This window comes from Erythrolamprus reginae, chromosome 6 (assembly GCF_031021105.1).
Source record: "Erythrolamprus reginae isolate rEryReg1 chromosome 6, rEryReg1.hap1, whole genome shotgun sequence".
Taxonomy (NCBI): Eukaryota; Metazoa; Chordata; class Lepidosauria; order Squamata; family Dipsadidae; genus Erythrolamprus; species Erythrolamprus reginae.
In genome coordinates, this window is record NC_091955.1 from 77,491,475 (window position 1) to 77,516,777 (window position 25,303).

At 39.5% G+C, this 25,303-nt stretch overlaps 1 protein-coding gene across 1 annotated transcript; it reads left to right on the forward strand.

Moving 5' to 3' along the window:
- Positions 1 to 4,240: 4,240 nt before the first annotated feature.
- ADCK2 (aarF domain containing kinase 2) lies at positions 4,241 to 22,334 on the forward strand. Its single transcript, XM_070756328.1, has 8 exons — positions 4,241 to 6,113; positions 8,337 to 8,483; positions 10,895 to 11,023; positions 13,149 to 13,244; positions 15,057 to 15,308; positions 18,330 to 18,458; positions 20,311 to 20,364; positions 21,549 to 22,334. Exons 1-8 carry the CDS (start codon positions 5,163 to 5,165, stop codon positions 21,678 to 21,680), a joined length of 1,890 nt encoding a protein of 629 aa, XP_070612429.1. The 5' UTR covers positions 4,241 to 5,162; the 3' UTR covers positions 21,681 to 22,334.
- Positions 22,335 to 25,303: the final 2,969 nt, after the last annotated feature.

Here is a 25,303-nt window from a genome sequence, read left to right on the forward strand (position 1 = left end):
CATCCCATTCCTGATTTTCCTCTCCCCCGTCCGACTGTTCAGCCCCCTCCTCTGCGCTGTCATCCTCCTCCGGGCATGGAGCCAGCAGAGACACAGCTGGTCCCTGAGCAGCCTCAGGCTGAATCACAACAAAAGCCAAAATTTAAATCCTTCCATAGATCTATTATACAACTGATATGGAAAGCCTTGATAATAGGCTTTGGTTCTAGAAGACCCCATGATTTTTGACTTGTCTTTTTTGCTAACAGGACTTGGTTTTCTGAACTGTACAAATGTTTCCCCAAACAGCTCCTCTATGATGAGCTGTCTCAAGGAAAGCGATTGCTTGGGGGACAAAGGAGGTTGAACGCCTCCTTCAGGTCCCTGGATATTGATGTCACCTCCTGGGAAACCCTGGCACAAGGTCGACCAACATGGCACGTGCTGATCCACCAAGGCTGCCAGACATCTGAGGCCAGAAGAACATTCATAGCAGAAAAGAAACGAGCACTCCTCAAAGCCAGAGCTGCAAATACAGCAACAATGGTGCCCACACATGTCTGTTCAACATATGTCAGAATATTTCGTGCCCTTATAGGCCTTACCAGTTACCTGTGGACACATCGCATACAGCCCACAACCTGTTAGATGGCGAGGTCCTCTTTGAACACGATGGATGAACATCATTGCAGTTACCCAAATAGAAACATTAGCTGAAAAAGACCCCTTCTCTTCAAGCTGTAGCAGCTAATTTTTATATTATAAGAGAAAAGTTCCCTTTACCAAACTTTGTTGACTCATGCAGATAAAAAAGATAATCAAGATATTATATTATAAATATATCCCCCCAAAAACCCCAGTACACTAGGCAACCACACTATGTGGCATTTTCTTAACGAAGAAAAGAGGCATAATGAGAAATCATTGTAATTAGACTAAGAAGCAGAGCAGGTTAATCCTGATAATTACACTTTATCTGCAGTTAAGTACATGAGAACAGGACTATAATTCTACATTGGCTTATTCAGAAGTAAATTACTTTGAATTCAGCAGAGCGTAGTCTAATGTCCTTGCTTGTTTTGCGAAGTATTGATCTGGAGATCTAGTCTTCAGTATTCAGCTTTGGTTCCAAGTGACTGGATCTATGAGGGATCTCTGCTGCTTGTGAGTTCCAGGTGGGTCAAGTGTCTGCCCTTGTCCTTGATCGCATTATGGATGAGATTGCTGAGCTGGCATGTGTAACCTAAATCCGAGTTGGCTTAAAAGGGAGGATGCTGCATTTCTCCATTTGAGGTTAGTGTGCAAGCTGGATATTCTCCTGGACACAGAGCTCAAAAGTGGCAGCTTTGGCCAGGACGGCTTTTCCATAGGTGCATCTTGTGTACCAATTGCAGTCCCTCTGACTTTCCTTAGATGGTTACTCGTGTCCAGTGATGGGCTACCAAATTTTTTACTACCACACTGTGGGCGTGGCTTATGCATTTTGTTTCAACATCTTTCAGTGCAAATTGGGTGCTCTGGGGTGGAGCTTCCCCATTGACTTTGCTTGTCAGAAAAATGATCACATGACCTTGGAACCCAGCAACGGTCATAAATATGAACCAGTTGCCAAGCATCATTTTGATCACGTGACCCTGGGGATGCTGCAACAATCTTAAGTGGTCATAAGTCACTTTTTTTTCAATGCCACAGTAACTTTGAATGGGCACTGTTGTAAATCAAGGACTACATGTAGAATTTTTGTAGCACATTTCTACATGAGAATTGTACTTGAAAAAACACTAAGCACAAATTTCAATGAGTGATCTGCCTTGGTAATAATCCTCTTATTGTGGTGCCCTCAACTTTCTTAACCTGATCTCCTCTGATAGGCTTATCTGCAGTCATGGACTGTGCTTCCTTCAGTCCTTTTCTCTGAGTTCTTGGGACACACAGACCCCTAAGTGTAGGTGACCTTAGGTTTTGTCAAGAAAACATGAGGCCAAAACTCATTAATTAATTCCATGTACCCTACTATGTGGGAAAAACAAAACAAAAACCAGCCTCAGCATTGTTGCAACACCTGAACTGTACTTGACTTACATTTTATGATGTTCTTAAATGATCTATTTCCACCTCCCACCCACCCCCTTTCGGTTTTCATCCTCTGGCTTCTAGGAGGATTTATTGCCTGTTCATAAGACGGCTGATACATATTTGAATCCTATGACAATCATTAAGTGTTGTACCTCGTGATTTTTGGCAAATGTATCTTTTCTTTTATGTACGCTGAGATCATCTGCACCAGAGACAAATTCACTGTGTGTCCAATCACACTTGGCCAATAAAGAATTCTATCCTATTCTATTCTATTCTATCCTATCATATCCTATGACAAATTCCTTGTGTGTCCAATCACACTTGGCCAATAAAGAATTCTATTCTATTCTATTCTATTCTATTCCATTCCATTCCACTCTATTCCACTCCACTCCACTCTACTCTATTCTATGACAAATTCCTTGTGTGTCCAATCACACTTGGCCAATAAAGAATTCTATTCTATTCTATTCTATTCTATCGTATCCTATGACAAATTCCTTGTGGGTCCTATCGCACTTGGCCAATAAAGAATTCTATTCTATTCTATTCTATTCTATTCCATTCCACTCTATTCCACTCCACTCCACTCTACTCTATTCTATGACAAATTCCTTGTGTGTCCAATCACACTTGGCCAATAAAGAATTCTATTCTATTCTATTCTATCGTATCCTATGACAAATTCCTTGTGTGTCCAATCACACTTGGCCAATAAAGAATTCTATTCTATTCTATTCTATTCTATCGTATCCTATGACAAATTCCTTGTGGGTCCTATCGCACTTGGCCAATAAAGAATTCTATTCTATTCTATTCTATTCTATCCTATCATATCCTATGACAAATTCCTTGTGTGTCCAATCACACTTGGCCAATAAAGAATTCTATTCTATTCTATTCTATTCTATTCTATTCCATTCCACTCTATTCCACTCCACTCCACTCTACTCTATTCTATGACAAATTCCTTGTGTGTCCAATCACACTTGGCCAATAAAGAATTCTATTCTATTCTATTCTATCGTATCCTATGACAAATTCCTTGTGTGTCCAATCACACTTGGCCAATAAAGAATTCTATTCTATTCTATTCTATTCTATCGTATCCTATGACAAATTCCTTGTGGGTCCTATCGCACTTGGCCAATAAAGAATTCTATTCTATTCTATTCTATTCTATTCCATTCCACTCTATTCCACTCCACTCCACTCTACTCTATTCTATGACAAATTCCTTGTGTGTCCAATCACACTTGGCCAATAAAGAATTCTATTCTATTCTATTCTATTCTATCGTATCCTATGACAAATTCCTTGTGGGTCCTATCGCACTTGGCCAATAAAGAATTCTATTCTATTCTATTCTATTCTATTCTATCGTATCCTATGACAAATTCCTTGTGGGTCCTATCGCACTTGGCCAATAAAGAATTCAATTCAATTCTATTCTATTCTATTCTATTCTATTCCATTCCACTCTATTCCACTCCACTCCACTCTTCTCTATTCTATGACAAATTCCTTGTGTGTCCAATCACACTTGGCCAATAAAGAATTCTATTCTATTCTATTCTATTCTATTCTATTCTATCCTATCGTATCCTATGACAAATTCCTTGTGGGTCCTATTGCACTTGGCCAATAAAGAATTCTATTCTATTCTATTCTATTCTATTCCATTCCATTCCACTCTATTCCACTCCACTCCACTCTACTCTATTCTATGACAAATTCCTTGTGTGTCCAATCACACTTGGCCAATAAAGAATTCTATTCTGTTCTGTTCTGATACATATTTGATTTTTTTTTTAAAAGAGAAGCCCTCGGCCAAGCTCAAGCTTTCTACCTTTTCTAGCAGAGGTCCTCAACCTTGGCAACTTTAAGACTTGTGGACTTCAACTCCCAGAATTCTCCAGCCAGATCAGAAGTCTTTATTTTATTTTATTATTTATTTATTTTATTTATTCTTTGTCCTTGTCTTCCACCAGCATAGATAGCTGGAGAATTCTGAGAGTTGAAGTCCACAAGTCTTAAAGTTGCCAGGTTCTAAGACTTCTGCAATGTTAGATCTTTCCCAATTGCAAGCCAGGAAGGCGCTTTTATCCCACCTCGAAGAACCTTTTATACTGTCGCTGAAAGAAGAAACTGTCTCTTTAAGGGGCGGGGCCTCACCCGTCCCGAAGGGAGGGGGGAGGAATCCCGGAAGCCTGTGGAACTGGAACGTTTTGGCCATTTGTTTTCCTGCCAAGCTGCCCTCCTCGCCAGATTCGACGGGACGCCCGCTCCATTGAAAGATGCCGGAGCTTCCACGGGCGGCGTTCTCAACCCATCCGGGTAGCAACCGTAGGGGATGAACTGTGTTCCCCCCCCCCCCTTCTCCCTTCGGAAAGAAGCCACAGATTAAACCTGGAGCGTTTTGCACAATTATTGCAAAGCGAAAAGGAAACAACGATGGGGGGGAAATGCATCTTAGGTGAGCAATTCACGTTAGCCACGATAGCTGGCTAGGATTTCCGTTGCGTGCCCTACCGAAACCACTGGAGGCAATTGCATCTCTGAATAAGCTGCCTTGCTCTACTTGGGTGCGATCCAAAGGATGCAGGAGGGTCGAGGGCTGATGAACCTACCAGCAAAAGTTGTAGGATCTCAGATGGGAAAAGGGCTTCTTCTAATCTTCCAGTGTTAGAGGGCCGGCCTGCCTCTTGGAAAAACTCAGGGATCCACCTTCACCTTCTCTCTGATGGTTTTCTCAAGTCCAGGAAGATGCCACAATTCTCTTGAAGCTGGAAAATACTCAACAGAATGACCCTGTTTCCAAAACTTAATTCAATCCGCCTCTATCCCCAAAAACCCATCTTACCAATAATCGTGGTGGCACATCGCTATAACCAAGCCATTGTGAGGATTAACCGATTTACAGAGTTGGAAGGGACCTTGCAGGTCATCTAGTCCAACCCTCTGGCCAGGCGAGAGAGCCTACATCTGCCTCGGATCGAACTCACAATCTCCTGACTGTGAGGCAAGAGCTCCAAGTCTACAGCAGCAGGAGATGAATCCCTCTTCTTTCCCAGATCCTTAATATCTCCGCTTTCACGGGAAAGATGAGCGTTTTTGGGTACTGGACTGGACGGAACTTCTTTCCCAGCGTCAGAATCCTCACGGTGAAGAGAACTCTGCGTTTTGTGAGAAAATGGAGGAAAACGCGGGCGACTCGATTCGCTCGTGTCCATAGTCAAACCTGGTCTGGATGCCAAGCAGTGGCCAAGATCCTGTTTGTATGCTGGGGGGTTGAAGGACTGTCTCGGAAGGCCAGGTGTGATGGTGTGGCTACTCAAGTGATCACCACCAACGTTGGTGGTCTTCTTAGTCAAGCAAGGCTTTCTTCGGTGGCTTTCCTTCGGGATCTTGGATTTGCCTTCTCCGTAATTATCCGTGGCTTCATCTTGTTGTTGAAGTTTAGCCCTTTGATTTGGTTCTATCCTTTTACTTATTTTTCACCGAGCTTTGCTGCCTTCTGGCTCCACCTATTTCTTAAGTTTACAGAGTCCTCCGGCCCCACGTTTATCAAACTGGGGCAGTGGGCGAGCACCAGGCGGGACCTCTTTTCCGAAGAGTTTTGTGACAAGTTCTCCAAGCTTCACATCAGAGTGCTTCCTCACCCGTGGGCTTACACCAAACACTCTTTAGATAAAGCCTTTGGAGAAGTGTGGGAGAAGATATTCCTGTTTGAAAGCAGAGAACCTATTGGATCTGGGTGTGTGGCTCAAGTCTACAAAGCTTATGTGGACAATTCCATGCTAAGAGACCCAGTGCTGAGTGAACGTGCAAAGATTTCCGTGTTGGATTCTGCTCTGGAGGTCTGGAAGACCTCGGGTCTTAAAGGACTTTTCAGATGGTTCTGGTGGAGGAAGCACAAAGAGGTTTTGGAAAGTGACCGCCAACCGCATCACAAATATGATTTCTATGAAAGCATCGTACAGAATTCCAGCTCTGGAAGTTTAAACCCATCCTTATTTTCCAAGGGGAACCATATTTTCCCAGTAGCCATTAAGGTAATATGGCTGCATAACTTTTCATACCTACATAGCAAAATGGATAGATTGGATTTGGTTAGAAACATAGAAACATAGAAGTCTGACGGCAGAAAAAGACCTCATGGTCCATCTAGTCTGCCCTTATACTATTTTCTGTATTTTATTTTAGGATGGATATATGTTTATCCCAGGCATGTTTAAATTCAGCTACTGTGGATTTATCTACCACGTCTGCTGGAAGTTTGTTCCAAGGATCTACTACTCTTTCCGTAAAATAATATTTTCTCTTGTTGCTTTTGATCTTTCCCCCAACTAACTTCAGATTGTGTCCCCTTGTTCTTGTGTTCACTTTCCTATTAAAAACAGAGCAGATTAAGCAGATTTAAAGCATTAAAAAATCCCCCCCGTCCCACCCCAAAATGCAAGTTGTAGTAACTAGTTTAGCAGAACTTGAAGGGTTAAATTGGCTCTGGCTCTGTTTGGTGTCTAGTGGGGTTTAGTTGTTGGTGGGAAGTGATGGGCTACTACAGGTACGCAGAACCAGTAGAAAAATTTTGAATTTTTTCTTTTTTCCCCCCTTCTGGGCTCTGGGTATATTTTTCCTATCACAAAATGAGATTGAATGTGAATAATTTTAGAAGAGCTGTACGTGCATGCGTGTACATACACATACAGTTTATACAGTAGATAATGTATATTTTTGTGTGCCTGTGTGTAATATGTATGTACACATATGGCATATATACATAGAATTAAAAAGTATATATTGGATGTTCAGTAATAGCAAATATTTTGTATCTCTTTGAGGCGAGGAGAGGCCAGGCACCCTAACGCTAACCCTTGATGTGAGTGACATCAAGTTGGCCACCTTTAAGCCAGTCATATGACCTTTAAATCATCCCCTGGTCACATGATTGTCAAGCCACTCCCACCTGGTCATATCGCAGGCAAGCCACACCCACAAAATAAGCCATGGCTACAGTGTGGTAGTAAAAATTTTTGTAGCTCTTCACTGTTGGTGGGGCTATCACACATGATCCCAAAGTAATATTGGATTGGAATGTCTCCAGAAATGGCAATTGGCAACACATTTGTTACCAGGAAAACTACATGGATGTGTTCATATCACTGGGTTACTCAAAGGAAAATGGCTGAATTTTACTGCTACTTTTAAAATAAGCTGTAAGCATTTAAAGCAAACATTAAAATTCCATAAAATGTTTGTGGATTACATATAGGCAAAACCAAGGAGTAAGTTTCATTGAATATATGTGGACTAATGTTAACATAAACTTGTACAGAACTGTTGTAACTTGTTCCTTGACTATCATTATTTTTTCCATCATGAATCACAGATACTTTTGAGCTTTCCTGAATATATAATATGCCTGTAAGTAAAATGTTACACGTTTAGAACCGTAATAATGTATTTAGGGAATGGTGCAATTTCAAATACATATCTCAAAATACGTTATGATTTTACTATGTGTCTATACTCAGAACTCTGTTCTGTCGAATTTAGGAGTTTATATGCCCAGATCAATTGTTGTGATAGGAATAAAACTTTAGTTTATTATCCCAGTATAATAGTAATAGTAACAGCAATAGCATTTAGACTTATGGATCAATTAAACATGCATATGGGTAAAAGGACAAGATGGCTGGGGAACAGAAAGAATATATTTGTTCCTTTGGTATGTTTCACTGTTTTCTCCAAATTTGATCACTCCAACAACGGTGGTTTTTTTTTACTGTTTTCTGAATGCCTAGCCAGCCAAGTAACTGTATTTGTGTAGGTGGTTTTATTCTAAAAACTTTGTGAGCATTGATAACGGTGTTGATTTTAAATCAAATATTCTTACAATTTCCCCAGTTTATTCAGAGCTGGGAAGCTTCCCAGTTTATTCAGAGCTGGCTTTACAACGAGTTTTTAGTTCATTTTAAAATTATAAATCTATTTCAATGGTTCAGAGCAATGTTTTTCAACCTTCAATTGGCTGGGGAATTCTTGGAGTTGGATGTCCAGTCATCTTCAAATTGTCAAGGGTGAGAAACTTTGTCCCAGGGATAATAAAGACTAGAATTTGTAAGAACAGAGTAGCTTCCAGGCAGTATTGCAATTATATTCCCATACAATAAATAATAACATGGAAGTATGGACTATATCATCACAATACCTGAATTGTTGAAACCGAGTGGGTGTTTGTTCATAAGAGATTGTTTGTCTTTTGTCTTGCTTAGGTGCTGCATCCTGGATTAGTCCAGCAGGTCCAGATGGATTTATTTCTCATGAAAATTGGCAGTCGGTTTCTTGAGCTTTTCCCTGGAATTAGGTGGCTCAGTGTGACTGAGATTGTGGAAGAGTTTGAGAAGCTCATGATTCAGCAGGTAGAAACAGTTTGCCTTGAACTTATTGCTTATAGTCTTGTTTTGTTATTTTGTTTTCTGTATTCATGCCTCTCTAGGCTAGGGGTGTCAAAGTTAAGAGCGGGATGCTTAAATCTGGGCTGCAGGAACAGCCTGGAAATAGCAAAGGACCAGCCTGCACCAAAATAGGGACCTGGGAGAGTGCATGCTGCCCTCCCATGCCCTGTTTTGGCAGGCAGGGTGCAGCAGGAAGCATCCGTTCCATCTCCTCCACCTAGTCAGCCTATGGAGAAAGACTACAATTAGATTAGATTAGATTTATTGGATTTATATGCCGCCCCTCTCCGTAGACTCAGGGCGGCTCACAACAATGGTAAAAAACAATACATAGTAACAAATCTAATATTTAGCAATCTAAATTACAGTTTTAGGTTAAAAAATCCAAAAGAAACCACAATATATAAAAAACAAGCACATAATCGAATCATCATCATCATCATCATCATCGTTATTATTATTATTATTATTATTATTATTATTATTATTATTATTATTTATTGGATTTGTATGCCGCCCCTCTCCGCAGACTCGGGGCGGCTAACAACAGTAACAAAACAGTATAATCCAATACTAAAAAACAGTTAAAACCCATTATATAAAAACTAATCATACATACAGACATACCATGCAAAAAATTTTAAAGGCCTAGGGGGAGAGTGTATCTCAATTCTCCATGCCTGGCGGCAGAGGTGGGTTTTAAGCAGCTTACTAAAGGCAAGGAGGGTGGGGGCAATTCTAATCTCTGGGGGGAGTTGGTTCCAGAGGGCCGGGGCTGCCACAGAGAAGGCTCTTCCCCTGGGTCTTGCCAAACGATATTGTTTGGTTGACGGGACCCGGAGAAGACCCACTCTGTGGGACCTAACTGGTCGCTGGGATTCGTGCAGCAGAAGGCGGTCCCTGAGGTAATCTGGTCCGGTGCCATGAAGGGCTTTATATGTCATAACCAACACTTTGAATTGTGACCGGAAACTGATCGGCAACCAATGCAGGCTGCGGAGTGTTGGTGTGACATGCGCATATTTGGGAAAGCCCATGATTGCTCTCGCAGCTGCATCATACACAGAAACTACATGGGCAAGGCGGAGATGTTTCAATTCCCCCATGCCTGACGGCAGAAGTGGGTTTTAAGGAGTTTCCGAAAGGCAAGGAGGGTGGGGGCAATCCTAATCTCTGGGGGGAGCTGGTTCCAGAGGGTCGGAGCCACCACAGAGAAGGCTCTTCCCCTGGGTGTCACCAGACGACATTGTTACAATGCTAATCCAGCCCTTGAAGAAATCCAGACACTCTTGCTCTAGGCCAGTGTTTCTCATTTTCAAGAACTTTAAGGTATGTGCATTATAACCGGTGTTAAAGTTTCTGAAGTTGAGAAAAACACTGCTCTAAGTGAAGAATTATTTATCCTTCATAGCCTTCAATTTGTGGAATTTCATTTCATATTATTCCAACTGACATAGGATTAATATTTGTAAAAATAAGTAGGGCCTATAAAGTTTTAGAAGAATTTAATGTTTGGTATTCCAATCTCTGTGCTCCTTAATTTTGGTTTTCTGCATCTTCCCCTTCAACCAGTACCTTGCATAGCATCAATTTGACTGTTCTTTCCATCAATAGTTTTCAATAGTAAATAAATAAATAAATAAATAAATAAATAAATAAATAAATACATACATACATACATACATACATACATACATACATACATACATACATACAAATTTGGCCTTCTTCCAGGCTGATTTTCTTACTCAATATTTTATTTCATGTAGTTGTGTTTTAAACTTTCCTTGTCATATTTTTAAACAATATTTATTAAAATTTCAGTGAGAAACTATGATCAAACATTGCTTGTGTTTTGTGAAACTAAAAACAACTATAAATGTCTCTAGGAAGGAGCAGGGAAGACATTTGGACAATTTGACACTTGCAATCCTGATGTCTCACAACAAGGCAGATTATTTTTGTCGTGACATCATGCTGTATATTGAGTCATTTTTGTTGTGCTATAGATGGAAAGAATCCAGCTAATTTATTCCAGGTGTAACCTTTTGCCAAGATGCATTCTGTTCAGCCATCTGTAAGATAATTCAGCTTTCTCATCCATATTATTACTGATGGTAGCACAAGAGAATACTTGTTCATAATATTATTTCTTTTATTGATTTTGTTTTTTTTATTATGTATGAAAGCCAACAATATTCTAAAGAAGGTTAGTCTATTAAGTAACATTGGCCCACAGTTCCTGCATAGTTTTATGGCTAAATGAAGATTTGGTTATGGTTATATTAGTGTAATAAGAATAGCAATATCTTATTTCCAAATTCCAGTGCTTAAAATCTATGATTACAACAATCTTTTTTCTTCATTTCTTTTAGATTGACTTGCGCTACGAAGCGAAAAACCTAGAACACTTCCATCTGAATTTCAAGGGTACAGATTATGTGAGGTTTCCCCTTCCTCTTCACCCATTTGTGACAAAAAATGTCTTAGTGGAAACTTTTGAGGTAAGAAGAGTGGTTAGAGGAAGCAAGGAAAGGCCTCTATCCAGTCTAAAAGAGTTGGTGGGAGTTGTGATTCCGCAATACCTGTAATTTCCACTTTGGTTGACAACTTTCCAATCTCTGTCAGTTAACAAAAATATATGTTAACTAATAGTTAGAAACTGTTAATCTTCTGAGTCAAGAAACCATTGCATTGGTATCAATGGATTCTCACTTCCCTCCCTCCAAAATTTTGTTACCTGCCTAATGAGGGAAAGTTTGGCAAGATTGCAGAAAGTTGAAGAAAACTTAAATAACTTCCCTCTATTTAAATACAAGAGTGCTGATTAAATGTTTTAGCTATATCTGCATCCAGCTTTGATGGAAGGTCTGTCTAAGCTGGAGACTATTACAAAAATAAAAATTAAAGAAAGAGAGCCAAAGCCAGAAAAATAACAGTAAAATGATAAAAAGGACAGAGAAAATATTTAATTTAAATTTAGTTTAATTAAATATGAATATTATTTCCCATTTAATATTTTATCCTCTGTCACTTTGATAGCTATTCAGTGGCAACTTTTTCAAAGAAAAAACAATATTGGATGTAAGCTTTTGAGGGAAGCAATGTATCTTTGGCCTCAAAGGGTACATCCTTGGTCCAAATATTTTTTCCTCCCAGCAAAAAGGCAATTTGACTTCCTTGATGGGTTGTTGTTTTTTTTTGAAAATGTGCAGCTTCTCAATCCAGAAGCTTCTTCTGAAGAATTGAAGCAGCTTTATTGGAAGAGAAGCAAAACATTTTCAAAGGAAACAACCAGGAAAGTGCAGTTTCCTTTTGGGGAAAAAGCAGGTTTGGGACAACCATGATTTGGGTGATTGGGAATCTTCACAGACATTGGTATATTCTTGGTTTATAGAGATTTTTCATTATGTGTGATTTGGGGGTTGGGTGTCTGTTACTCAGGACGAAATAAATAATTGTTTAGCTTCTTGATAGAGGATCACAAGATTAGAGGTCACATGAAAGAAAAACACTTCTGCAGAAGTAGATCTATAAGAGAACTGCATTCATTAAAGGTTCTTAAGCTTTTAAAGCAGTGGTTCTCAACCTTTCTAATGCCGCAACCCCTTAGAGTTCCTTGTGCTGTGGTGACCCCCAACCATAAGTCTAGCGCCAATTCTCCCAACAGAGCTTTAAGCTGATTGTCAGGAAGGTCAGAGGGACACCTCCAATTGTTAACCCCTGATTGGTCAGATTGTAAAAATATGTCCAAAACGCCAGAATAGAAGCTTTAGTTCCTAACACCATGGGAAATTTGTCTTTTCCCCTGGTCTTAGGCGATCCCTGTGAAACGGCCATTCAACCCCCAAAGGGGTCCTGACCCCCAGGTAGAGAACCACTGTTTTAAAGGCTAGTGTGTTTCCGCCATGAAAATGAAAACCATTATGACTGTATATTTCTAATGCTGAGAGGCAGCATCTTTGCAGTGCTGACAATTAATGACTTATATTTCGATGGAGAAGACTGCTGCCTGTAGTAAATGATATTTATACTAGATGAGAGTGTTAGAGCCCATGTTGCATCATATAAAGCCCTTCATGGCACCGGACCAGATTATCTCAGGGACCGCCTTCTGCTGCACGAATCCCAGTAACCAGTTAGGTCCCACAAAGTGGGCCTTCTCTGGGTACCATCAACTAAACGATGTCGTTTGGCAGGACCCAGGGGAAGAGCCTTCTCTGTGGCGGCCCCGGCCCTCTGGAACCAACTCCCCCCAGAGATTAGAATTGCCCCCACCCTCCTTGCCTTTCGTAAGCTTCTTAAAACCCACCTCTGCCACCAGGCATGGGGGAACTGAGATACTTTTTCCCCCTAGGCATTTACAATTTTATGCATGGTATGTTTGTATGTATGTTTGGTTTTATAATAAGGGTTTTTATCTGTTTTAATATTGGATTGTTATATGCTGTTTTTATTACTGTTATTAGCCGCCCCGAGTCTACGGAGAGGGGCGGCATTCAAATCCAATAAATAGATAGATAGATAGATAGATAGATAGATAGATAGATAGATAGATAGAGCATGTTCTTTAAAAATTTGTTGGCAAGCGTGTATTGTTTTTCCTGATTTTCCTGATCTTTGTTTAAGGAGAGCAAACCCATATCCCAATATCTGCACACAGAAACCAACCTGGAACTAAGGAAAAAAATAGCCAAGATGGGAATGGATATGCTTCTAAAGATGGTAAGAGAACATTTTTTAAGTTGAGCTTGGCCACTTTTTTTTTTCAATTTAGCTTATATTGTAATCAAGTCATACAGTGTATTATTATTTTTAAAATCAAATCCTCCCAATGATGCAATCTGAATACATTATACCGCATAATGAATTCTTCTCTTAAAATTGCTGGCAAGTGCAGACCAGATATGATATATCTTGTCTTGGAGCTGGAATGAGAAAGCAGTACTGTAATTTGATGCGGAAAACACTCCATGGAAGAACCTTCCTAAAGAAACAGCCCACTGCACTACCGGGCATTCCCAAAACATATGCATAAACACTCCCTGCAGAACCTTTGGAAAGAAGTGCAAGAGAACTCTAATAGGATGCTAAACATACGATCCATGATTACAAAGGAAATAGTGATATTAGTCAAATGGAATGAGATGGGAGAATTTAGAGGAATAAAAGAAGCAGTGATAGAAAGGGCTCAGGCGGTAATAGTCCTAGGCTGGAAGGATGCGACAAAATGGACAATACAAAATTGGTATTGGTACATGGTGGATCACATTCAATTTGAGATTATGGATAAGAGGATGAATTCGGCCAATGAAACTGATCTGCGGGAACTGATGGGACGATGGGACAAGGTAAGAGGACATGTGGTCAGTAGAATTTGAGAGCAAGGTATAAAGAATGAATTAGAATCACTTTATAATATGTAAATAGATTTACTACTCTTGAGTTAAAACATATATACAAAATACGCCCCCATTTTGGTATGAATGTTGTCAGGTGGCAGGCACTTAGAACACTGAGCACATTGTTATATGTTGTGTGTATGTTTTATTGTTGTTGGTAAAAATCAATTAAAATATTTTTAAAAGAAATTTGCTTAAATACATTAAATATTTAGCAAAAATCCTTAAGAGGGGACTCATTCAACTAAAAACCCCCCAGCACTCAGTGTATTTGTATTTGTATTTATTAGATGTGTATGCCGCCCCTCTCCGAAGACTCGGGGTGGCTAACAACAATATAAAAAGACAATGTAAATAAATCTAATATTAAAACAATCTAAAAAACCCCAATTTAAAGAACCACTCATACATATAAGCATACCATGTATAAATTCTATAAGCCCAGGGGGAAGGGAAATTTCAATTCCCCCATGCCTGACGACAGAGGTGGGTTTTAAGGAGCTTGCGAAAGGCAAGGAGGGTGGGGGCAACTGATATCTGGGGGGAGCTGGTTCCAGAGGGTCGGGGCCGCCACAGAGAAGGCTCTTCTTCTGGGTCCCGCCAAATGACATTGCTTGGTCGACGGGACCCGGAGAAGGCCAACTCTGTGGGACCTAACCGGTCACTGGGATTCGTGCGGCAGAAGGCGGTCCCGGAGATATTCTGGTCTGATGCCATGAAAGGCTTTATAGGTCATAACCAACACTTTGAATTGTGACCGGAAATTGATCGGCAACCAATGCAGACTGCGGAGTGCTGGTGTAACATGGGCATACCTTGGGAAGCCCATGATTGCTCTCGCAGCTGCATTCTGCACGATCTGAAGTTTCCGAACACTTTTCAAAGGTAGCCCCATGTAGAGAGCATTACAGTAGTTGAACCTCGAGGTGATGAGGGCATGAGTGACTGTGAGCAGTGAGTCCCGGTCCAGATAGGGCCGCAACTGGTGCACCAGGCGAACGCCCCTCCCCCATTGAAACAATGGAGGCTGTTTCAAACTGATTCTGTGCTAGATAATAGCTACTTAATATTATTTACTTGCCATGAGAAGTTATAACTATTTTTTTTAATAAGCTGTATTTTTTCAACCATTCAGGTGTTTGTTGATAACTTTGTCCATGCTGATCTGCATCCTGGAAATATCCTGGTCCAGGGAGCAGAACACTTTGATGACCATCCTAGCAATGAGGCAGTCATCGTGGATCTGTTGGATACACTGGTTGTAGAATTACAACCTTCTCACTCACCACTCCGACTAGTGCTTCTGGATGCAGGGATTGTGGCTGAGTTGCAGAGTGCAGATCTGGATAATTTCCGCGCAGTGTTCACTGCGGTTGTATTAGGGCAGGTGAGTCCTGAGTTTAGGCTTGTGTCTTACAAAGTTTGGAAACTTCAGAAGAAAATATCTACTCTTTGAAAAATACAGCATGCTTTTCATTATTTATTTTATTTTATTGATTGATTTATTTTGTCCAATACACAATGAGGGTTTTAGTGGGTATACACACAGTAAAATACATAATGAAGGTTATAGAGGATATACTCATAGTAAAATATATCTAAGAAAGAATAGAAGATATAGGAATAAAACATATCAATGAAAGAATAGAAGAAGAGATATAGGAATAGAAGAAAGGTATAGGAGATATAGTGTTCTGTTGGGCTCTCTAGTACAGTGGGGCACATTGAGGGGGGGGCGGCTAAAAAAAGCTTGGACAAAAAAATTCTCTCTTCCTTTCGCTGTATTTCTCCCTCCCTCCCTCTTTCTCTCCCTCTTTTTTCTCTCCATCCCTCTTTCTTTCTTCCTTCTTTCCTCTTTTTTGCTCATTCTCTCTCCCTCACTACCTCCCTCTGTCTTTCTCCCACCTTCCCTCCCTCTCTTTCTCTCTCTTGCTTGCTTTCTCTCTCTTTTTCTTTCTTTCTCTCTCTCTTGCTTTCTTTCTCTTGCTTTCTCTCTTGTTTTCTTTCTCTCTCTCTTGTTTTCTTTTTCTCTGAGCTTCGCGGCACACCTGACCATGTCTCACGGCACACTAGTGTGCCACGGCACACTGGTTGAAAAACACTGCTCTAGTAGACTCCTCCCAAAAATTCACAGGTACAAATTTCAGACACATACACGTTTGGAAATTCAAAACAATGTTCTTTATAATGAAAATTCACTTAAACTAAGCCCTCTTTTTGTATAGCAAAGAGCACTCGTCTCCAAACAAACTGGTAATTTGTACAAGTCCCTTATCAGTTCTGTGATACTTAGCTTGCAGCTGTGAGGAAATTCACAGTCCTTCTTCTTTCACAAAGTGAAACACACTTTGCTCTGGTTTAGTTTCAAAGCGTGGGAAAATCAGCACACAAAAGGTCAAAGTCAGTAAAGCAGTCACGAAACACAACGATCAGATAATCCTCCACAATGGCCAAACCCACAGGCTGCTATTTATGGCAGCCTCCCTAATTACCACAGCCCCACTCAACCACAGGTGGCCTCATTTTCTTTGATAATAATCTCTCAGTTGTTGTTGCTGCCTATGCATCGCTCTCCGCATGCGTGGCTGTATCATTAACTCTTGTTCTGAATCCAAGGAGGAGCTAGATAATTTATCTCCTTCTGAGCTGCCACACTCTCCTCCTCCCTGTCCCTCCCCTCCTCCTCTCATGTCTTCTTGGTCAAAGGAGCCTTCATCAGCAGATTCCACCGGGGGCAAAACAGGCCTGCAGCATGTGGATGTCTCCCCCACATCCACAGTCCTTGATGCAGGAGCTGGGCCAGAGCTAACCACAACATATAGGAGAGCAATAGGACAGGGGAGAGAAGACACTGTAGTGCACTTGTACTCACCCACTGTTGTACCTCATTAAAAGTCTATTATATTGAATTAGAGACAAGGTTCACATGTTGCATTGAGATACAGGTTTTTGAATATGTTATATTTTGCAGGGTTTGCATATGATAAATCCTGAATTCCAGAATTATTGGTTAGATTTCCACGACATTCTCATGAAAATCGAGCAAACAAATGCTCGATTGTGAATATATTTGAATGTATTCAAGTATTTGAATAAGGATTAATTATGGTTAAACTAACTAGAAATCATTTAACTAGAATTAGAAATCATGAGTTTTGGGTCAGGATTTAATGCATGGTTTAAAAAAAAGAGGGGTAGCTATGGTATGTTTGAACCAAAACTCCTTAGCTTCTAAAGGTGCTTTTTTCAAGAGGCAATTGGACTTTCTGGTTTTTCTTCAAAGGTGTTTCGCTTCTCATCCAAGAAGCTTCTTCCACTCTACTTGGCCTGTTATATTTTAATCTTGACTGTGTTGGAATAAGAACTCCAAGAATAGAATAGAATACATTAGAATAGAATTCTTTATTGGCCAAGTGTGATTGGACACACAAGGAATTTGTCTTTGGTGCATATGCTCTCAGTGTACATAAATAAAAATATACATTTGTCAAGAATCATGAGGTACAACAATAATTGTCATGGGGTCAAATAAGCAGTGAAGAAACGATCGATAGTAATAAAAATCTGAAGAATACAAGCAAGAAGTTACAGTCATACAGTCCTAAGTGGGAGGAAATGGGTGATAGGAATGATGAGAAAAAACTAGTAGAAATATTAGTGCAAACTTAGTAAATAGTTTGATAGTGTTGAGGGCATAGTTCCCTCTAAGCTGAGCAGTGAGCAATCGCTCACTTAAAAATCATCATCAACTCAGTTTTCCAAACCTGCCCAGAAGCCGAGAGGGAAAGAGTGAGAGGGAAGGAGAGAGGAAGAGAGGAAGAGAGAGAAACAGATAGAAAAAAGAGAGGAAGGAAAAGAGAAAGAAAAAGAATGGGAGTGAGGAAGAGAGAAAGAAAATCAAAATCTAGTTTGAAACTAGCTCAACTATTTAAGTGGCATTTTGATATTGATAGAGTTGCCCTATTATGAGCTCACTGTTATAGACACACAGTACAGTATTTTATTTTGAAATTCTCTGAGGCAAAACAGGGTGGGCTTTTTATTTGTTTGTTTGTTTGTTTATTTATTTATTCCTGTGCCGCCCAGTCCCGAAGGGACTGCCGCTCAGACACTATACTTTTCCGCCCACCCCCAAAAAAAATTAGAGGGAACACTGGTTGAGGGAACTATTTGTTTAGCAGAGTGATGGCGTTCGGGGGGAAAACTGTCCTTGTGTGTAGTTGTCTTGGTGTGCAGTGCTCTGTAGCCACGTTTTGAGGGTAGGAGTTGAAACAGTTTATATCCAGGATGGGAGATGTCAATAAAAGCAAATATTGCAGAGCAGCAAGGGCTGGGGGAGAAATTCCTTGAAAGGGGTGAGTTTTACTTAGCAAACCTCATGCCTTGAATCCGCTGCTTTATTCCATAGGGGGGAAAAGTGGCTGAATTGATTCTTCATCACGCCAGAGCTAACCAGTGCAAAGATGTGGAGAAATTCAAGGCTGACATGGCAGAATTGGTGACAAGAGCCAGAAACAATGCTGTTGCCCTGGAGAAGGTCAGCTGTCTATTTCAGTGTGGTCTTTTGTTGAATGTATCTCTGAGCACAGTGCATGGCCCTGCCCCATTACATATGGCAGAGAAACATAGAAACATAGAAGTCTGACGGCAGAAAAAGACCTCATGGTCCATCTAGTCTGCCCTTATACTATTTTCTGTATTTTATCTTAGGATGGATATATGTTTATCCCAGGCATGTTTAAATTCAGTTACTGTGGATTTATCTACCACGTCTGCTGGAAGTTTGTTCCAAGGATCTATCTACTACTCTTTCAGTAAAATAATATTTTCTCATGTTGCTTCTGATCTTTCCTCCAACTAACCTCAGATTGTGTCCCCTTGTTCTTGTGTTCACTTTCCTTTTAAAAACACTTCCCTCCTGGACCTTATTTAACCCTTTAATATATTTAAATGTTTCGATCATGTCCCCCTTTTCCTTCTGTCCTCCAGACTATACAGATTGAGTTCATTAAGTCTTTCCTGATACGTTTTATACTTAAGACCTTCCACCATTCTTGTAGCCCGTCTTTGGACCCGTTCAAGGCATGCTGTGGGTACAACCAGCTAGAAACCTACAGTATATTTGATGATTCTTAGGCCTTTTCTGCTGTGGCACCTTTCTTATGGAATATTTCCCATAAATTAATTAGCTCCATTCTTTTTGAGATTCTGAAAGTCCCTCCAGATCTATAATTGGACTTGGGCTTCTCAAGGAACCAGAGATAAGCTGAGATGGCTTTATCTCTCTCTCTCTCTCTCTCTCTCTCTCTCTCTCTCTGTCTCTCTCTCTCTCTCTCTCTCTCTCTCTCTCTCTCTATCTCTCTCTCTCTCTATCTATCTATCTATCTATCTATCTATCTATCTATCTATCTATCTATTGGATTTGTATGCCAATCCCTATCCTCATTTTACCTAGGGTTAGTTGTTGTTGTTGTTGTTGTTATTATTATTATTATTATTATTATTATTATTATTATTATTATTATTATTCATTAGATTTGTATGCCACCCCTCTCCGTAGACTTGGGACGGCTCACAGCAATAATAAAAACAATGTACAATAACAAATCTAATATTTAAAAATATCTAAAACCCCCTTATTTAAAAAGCAAGACATACCATGCATAAACTATATACCATGCATAAACTATATAGGCCTGGGGGAGATGTCTCAATTCCCCCATGCCTGACGGCAGAGGTGGGTTTTAAGGAGTTTATGAAAGGCAAGGAGGGTGGGGGCAATCCTAATCTCCGGGGGGAGCTGGTTCCAGAGGGTCGGGGCCGCCACAGAGAAGGCTCTTCCCCTGGAAGACGACATTGTTTACTCGACGGGACTTAACTGGGACTTGGGGAAGACCAACTCTGGGACCTAACTGGTCACTGGGATTAGTGCGGCAGAAGGCGGTCCTGGAGATATTCTGGTCCGATGCCATGAAGGGCTTTATGTTTAATTTGATTTCATTTCCATCTCTTGCCCAACAATTTTTCATATCCCCTCCTCCTCTTCCTCCCCTCCTCTTCCTCCTCCTCCTCCTTCTCCTTCTTCTTCTTTGCATTTGAGTAGGGGCATTTAATGGGGCAAGCTTAGCACTCTCCTCCCATCTCTGCAGATAAATCAGGCTTATTTTGGGCCCTGCTCTGGCAATTGAGTTCAGTTGTTCAGAATAATGCAGAAAGCCTTACTTGGCTCTCCAACTGACATAAATTACTTAATCTAAGCACACTTCAATAAAGTTAAAAATATGTTGTCCAGTCCTTGTCACGATTCTAAGCTATATTTGAATTGGTGATGATTCCTTGTTATGGTGCCCTGATTAATTGAGTTGTATTTTTATTTTTTTCGATTACAGTTTCAAATTGGAAGCTTATTGTCCAGTGTTTTCAAGTTACTTATGACCCATCAGGTGAGATCATTGACATATAAGAACTTTTTCACATTAGGTTAAAGCCTTGTAGCAAGCAGGATGTGCAGTTCTCATATGGAAAGCACTACATATCCATCTTTTCTGGATGTTGTAGTTCAAAATCTCAAAAGTACCAAAAAAATATAACTTTTGAAAATAGTCAATAAAGGCAGTCTTCAAGTTATTACTGGTCATTTAATGACTGTTCAAAGCTATGAGGGTCTGGAAAAGAGTGCTTTAGGGGCCATAAAGCACTTGTGACTGACATAAAATGTCAGTATACAGTAGGGATGTGGCCGGATATGTCATATCCTGGCCACACCCACGCCTGGTTTTTAAAAAATCATGATATGTTAATAATAATTTATTAAATTTGTATGCCGCCCCTCTCCGAGGACTCGGGGCGGCTCATAACACAGCAATAGTACAATACATTACAAATCTAATATTAAAATTTAAAAAGTCAATTAAAAAACATTAATATAACATAATCAATATCATAAAATCACAACTGCGCACTCGTACACACTCAACCCAAATAATCATACTAAAGAAGTCAGAAAAACAACGAAGGGGGGAGGTAATCATCCCCACGCCTGGCGACAGAGGTGAGTCTTCATCATTTTACGGAAGGCAAGGAGGGTGGGGGCTGTTCAAATCTCTGGAGGGAGTTGATTCCAGAGGGCCGGGGCTGCCACAGACAAGGCTCTTCCCCTGGCCCCCACCAACCGACATTGTTTAGTTGACGGGACCCGGAGAAGGCCAATTCTGTGGGACCTAATCGGATGCTGGGATTTGTGTGGCAGAAGGCGGTCTCGTAGGTATTCTGGTCCGATGCCATGTAGGGCTTTATAGGTCATTACCAACACTTTGAGTTGTGACCGGAAATTGTTGCCTGATGCTGCAAGTTTGACACCCCTGCCACCTTCCCATAGTCATGTCATTGCAGTCTGGATACTTGGGAACCTGTTAACCTGTTTGCATCTATGAAAAGTTACTAAAATCTAATCACTATTTGCAGTCTTCTCTACCAGTTCCTCCAGAAAGTTAGCTACAAATTAATGTATTTATTTTTATTTCTGTTGTAATTTTTTTTTTAAAAAAAGCATTCTGAAAAAGTGAATGTAATTTTTATTTATAACAAATAATTTTCCTCCACCTGTTTATTATCTTTGTGCTTTCAGGTAAAGCTGGAAAGCAACTTCGCCTGTGTTGTTTTTGCCATCATGGTTTTGGAAGGCCTTGGCCGCTCCCTAGACCCTGATCTGGATGTTCTGAAGGCAGCTAAACCTCTTCTCATCCACCCACCAAATTAAGAAGAAGACTCCCTGCCGCTGAGTGAGAAGCTGATTTCAGTGTTTACATTTGAAAATTGAGACGCTCTTCAGATGCTAAGCACTTTGACCTTTGGATTTGGGAATTAAGGTCTAACTCTAATCCTTTAAAGAGGACTCATCTGCTTCAGTTTTGAAGGAAGGGGATTGTTTTGATCGTCTGATAAGAAAGAACTGCAAGAGTTTGATTCAGGATGCTGATATTAAATGCATCTCTAGATGCAATCAGTTTCTTCTGCCAAGAGATGATTTGTTCTGTGTCCTCATAAAATCCTTTACATTGCACCAGTGTCAAGGAAATCAAATCTTTCTCCCTCTCTCTCCCCCCTATCTCTATATCATTTCTATCAGCATACAGCTTTCTTAGTTGTAGAGAGACTGATCTGGAAAGCATCAAAGATTTAACATGGTTCAAATGATTATTGTAATTTCCAATGAATTAGTCTGCAGTCATTTATGTTCCAAAATATTATTAGCTATATTTGTTTTTACTTATATTTTTAGAAGAATATAATTCTACCTACTGATATTGGGAAAGTTGTATGAATTAAAAAAAATGTTTGGCAAGAAATGGTTTTTCATGGTGCTCCTGGTTTTGTATAAATGAAAAAGAAAACAACAAGAAGACTTTCTAAATGTTTCCTTTTGAATTTTGCTTTTTTGGGTCAAAAGCATGACATTAGAAACACATCCCAGACATGTGGATGGGAAGAGGTTAAGGAAGTTAGTCTGATACATTTAAGTATATATTTTAAAAATGAATATTACATCTTTCTGACCAAATGTGCATCTCAGCTAGACAACTGTAAATGTGCACCCATAAAAATATGATTAGAATAGAATAGAATAGAATAGAATAGAATTTTTATTGGCCAAGTGTGATTGGACACACAAGGAATTTGTCTTGGTGCATATGCTCTCAACGTACATAAAATAAAATATACATTTGTCAAGAATCATGTGGTACAACACTTAATGATTGTCATAGGGGTCAAATAAGCAATGAAGAAGCAATATTAATAAAAATCTTAGGATATACGCAACAAGTTACAGTCATACAGTCAACATGGGAGGAAATGGGTGATAGGAATGATGAGAAAAACTAGTAGAATAGAAGTGCAGATTTAGTAGAAAGTCTGACAGTGCTGAGGGAATTATTTGTTTAGTAGAGTGATGGCGTTCGGGGAAAAACTGTTCTTGTGTCTAGTTGTCTTGGTGTGCAGTGCTCTGTAGCGACGTTTTGAGGGTAGGAGTTGAAACAATTTGTGTCCAGGATGTGAGGGGTCAGTAAATATATTAAATTGCAATGCAAACATTTATAACACAGATACACAGCCTATAGGACCTAGAACAGAGATTCCCAAACTTTCTTTGCTAGCTTTGCTATTGCATCTCCCCTAAAATGCCAAACAGAAAAATGGACATAAATAAACAACGAAAGCAAATCTAAGGATATTTTATGAACCACTCTTGGGGACATGCAGTCAAACTCCAGAAAAGGCACTAAATAATGTACAGTATATCCCATTAGAGATCCTTAATCCAAATTTTGGCTTTAAGGAAACTACTCAAAGGCCCAAAGGACCCATTGATAAGCCCAAACCAATATTACTCTTAAAGAGAGCAGCACAATTTCACCTAATTGCTAGGAAACACTCAATGCTGTCTGGGGAATTCTGTAAAGTTACTCAGACAGAGAAATGCTGGCTTTTAGAATTAAGGATACAGGACTATCTCTTTTTTGCTCACAGTCAATTCTGTTTTGTGTAAAACTCTTGTGGGCTTGGTGATCCTACTCACACGTAGAGCAAGCTCTTCCAAGATTTAATTTTTTAGCCAGTGAAGGGCTACCCTGAATTTTTTTTGTTAACATCTTTCAGTGCAAATTGGGTGCTCTGGGGTGGAGCTCCATTTTCACTACTCCTCTGCGTTACCCCCCATCCGGGCAGTTACCCCCCTGCTTTTAGCCTACAAAATAAGAGAAAAAGATGAGCACCATTGGAGAGATCTGTAACAACTATTTTATTTATTTATTTATTTATTTATTCATTTGTCCAATACACAATACATATGGAAGAGAATAGACATGAAGTAATATATATAAACATAATATGTAAAAATAGAGAAGATATATGAAAGGAAGAAAATATATATGATATATGAGATAAAGGAAAGACAATTGGACAGGGGATGAAAGGCACACTAGTGCACTTATGTACGCCCCTTACTGACCTCTTAGGAACCTGGAGAGATCAATCATGGATAGTCTAAGAGAGAAATGTTGGGGCTTAGGGGTTGACACTATTGAGTCTGGTAATGAGTTCCACGCTTCGACAACTCGATTGTTAAAGTCATATTTTTTACAGTCAAGTTTGGAGCTGTTAATATTAAGTTTGAATCTGTTGCGTGCTCTTGGGTTGTTGCGGTTGAAGCTGAAGTAGTCATTGACAGGTAGGACGTTGCAGCATATGATCTTGGGGGCAATACTTAAATCGTGTTTTAGGCGCCGTAGTTCTAAGATTTCTAGACCCAGGATTGTTAGTCTTTTTTCGTAGGATATTCTGTTTCGAGTGGAGGAGTGAAGGGCTCTTCTGGTGAAATATCTTTGGACGTTTTCAAGGGTGTTGATGTCCAAGATGACAATTCCAACTCAGAAGGCAGCCTAAAGCTTTGTTGCCAATAACAGCTTGATAATCTCCAAAATGCAGGAGCATTAGACTAATGTCTTGACAGGTGATGAAATGAGTCCATTAGGTGCTTCTAATCCCAAACTATTAAGAACTTTTCAGGTTAACATCAAGCATATGCCCTGGCATACCCTATTAATTTTAATACATTTTAAGGTTATCCTTCTTTATCTGCTGTTTGGCTGAGAGAAGTTGAAACAGGCTTAAGAGTGCTTAACACAATTAGTGATTGGAAATGAATATCATTTTTATTCCAGGCAAGTCGTTTTAAAACAGCTTGATGATTAAAAGGATAGTAGGAAGGGGGAAAAGAACTGTAATGTGAGAAGGGGAAAGGAAATACATTTTTAAAAATTCTACCTGTACATGCATATATGATCATTCTTCCCAAAGAATTTTTAAAAGGGGAAAACAGCTGAACTATATTGACAGCAAATAAATGTAAACAAACAAATCTGGATTTATTTTTATGTTGGGATACATCTGTGGACAAGACTAAATTTCAAGAGGTTGATCCTATCCCACTTCCCAAATTTAATATTTATTTATTTTATTTTATTATTTTATTTTATTTATTTTATTTATTTTATTTATTTTATTTATTTTATTTATTTTATTTATTTTATTTATTTTATTTATTTTATTTATTTTATTTATTTTATTTATTTTATTTATTTTATTTAATTTATTATTTTATTTTATTTTATTTTATTTTATTATTTATTGGATTTGTATGCCAATATGTATTTTAAAGGTGCTTCAGGTGGTATTGGAAAGGCCAGGAAGTTTTGCAGTTTCTCAAGAAATAACATGAAGCAAAATTGAAATGAAATATGAAAATTAGAAAAAAAAAATGCCTTGAAGATAACCAAGATGAAACCAAAAATGAAAATTGGGATGATAAGTAATGATCATTTG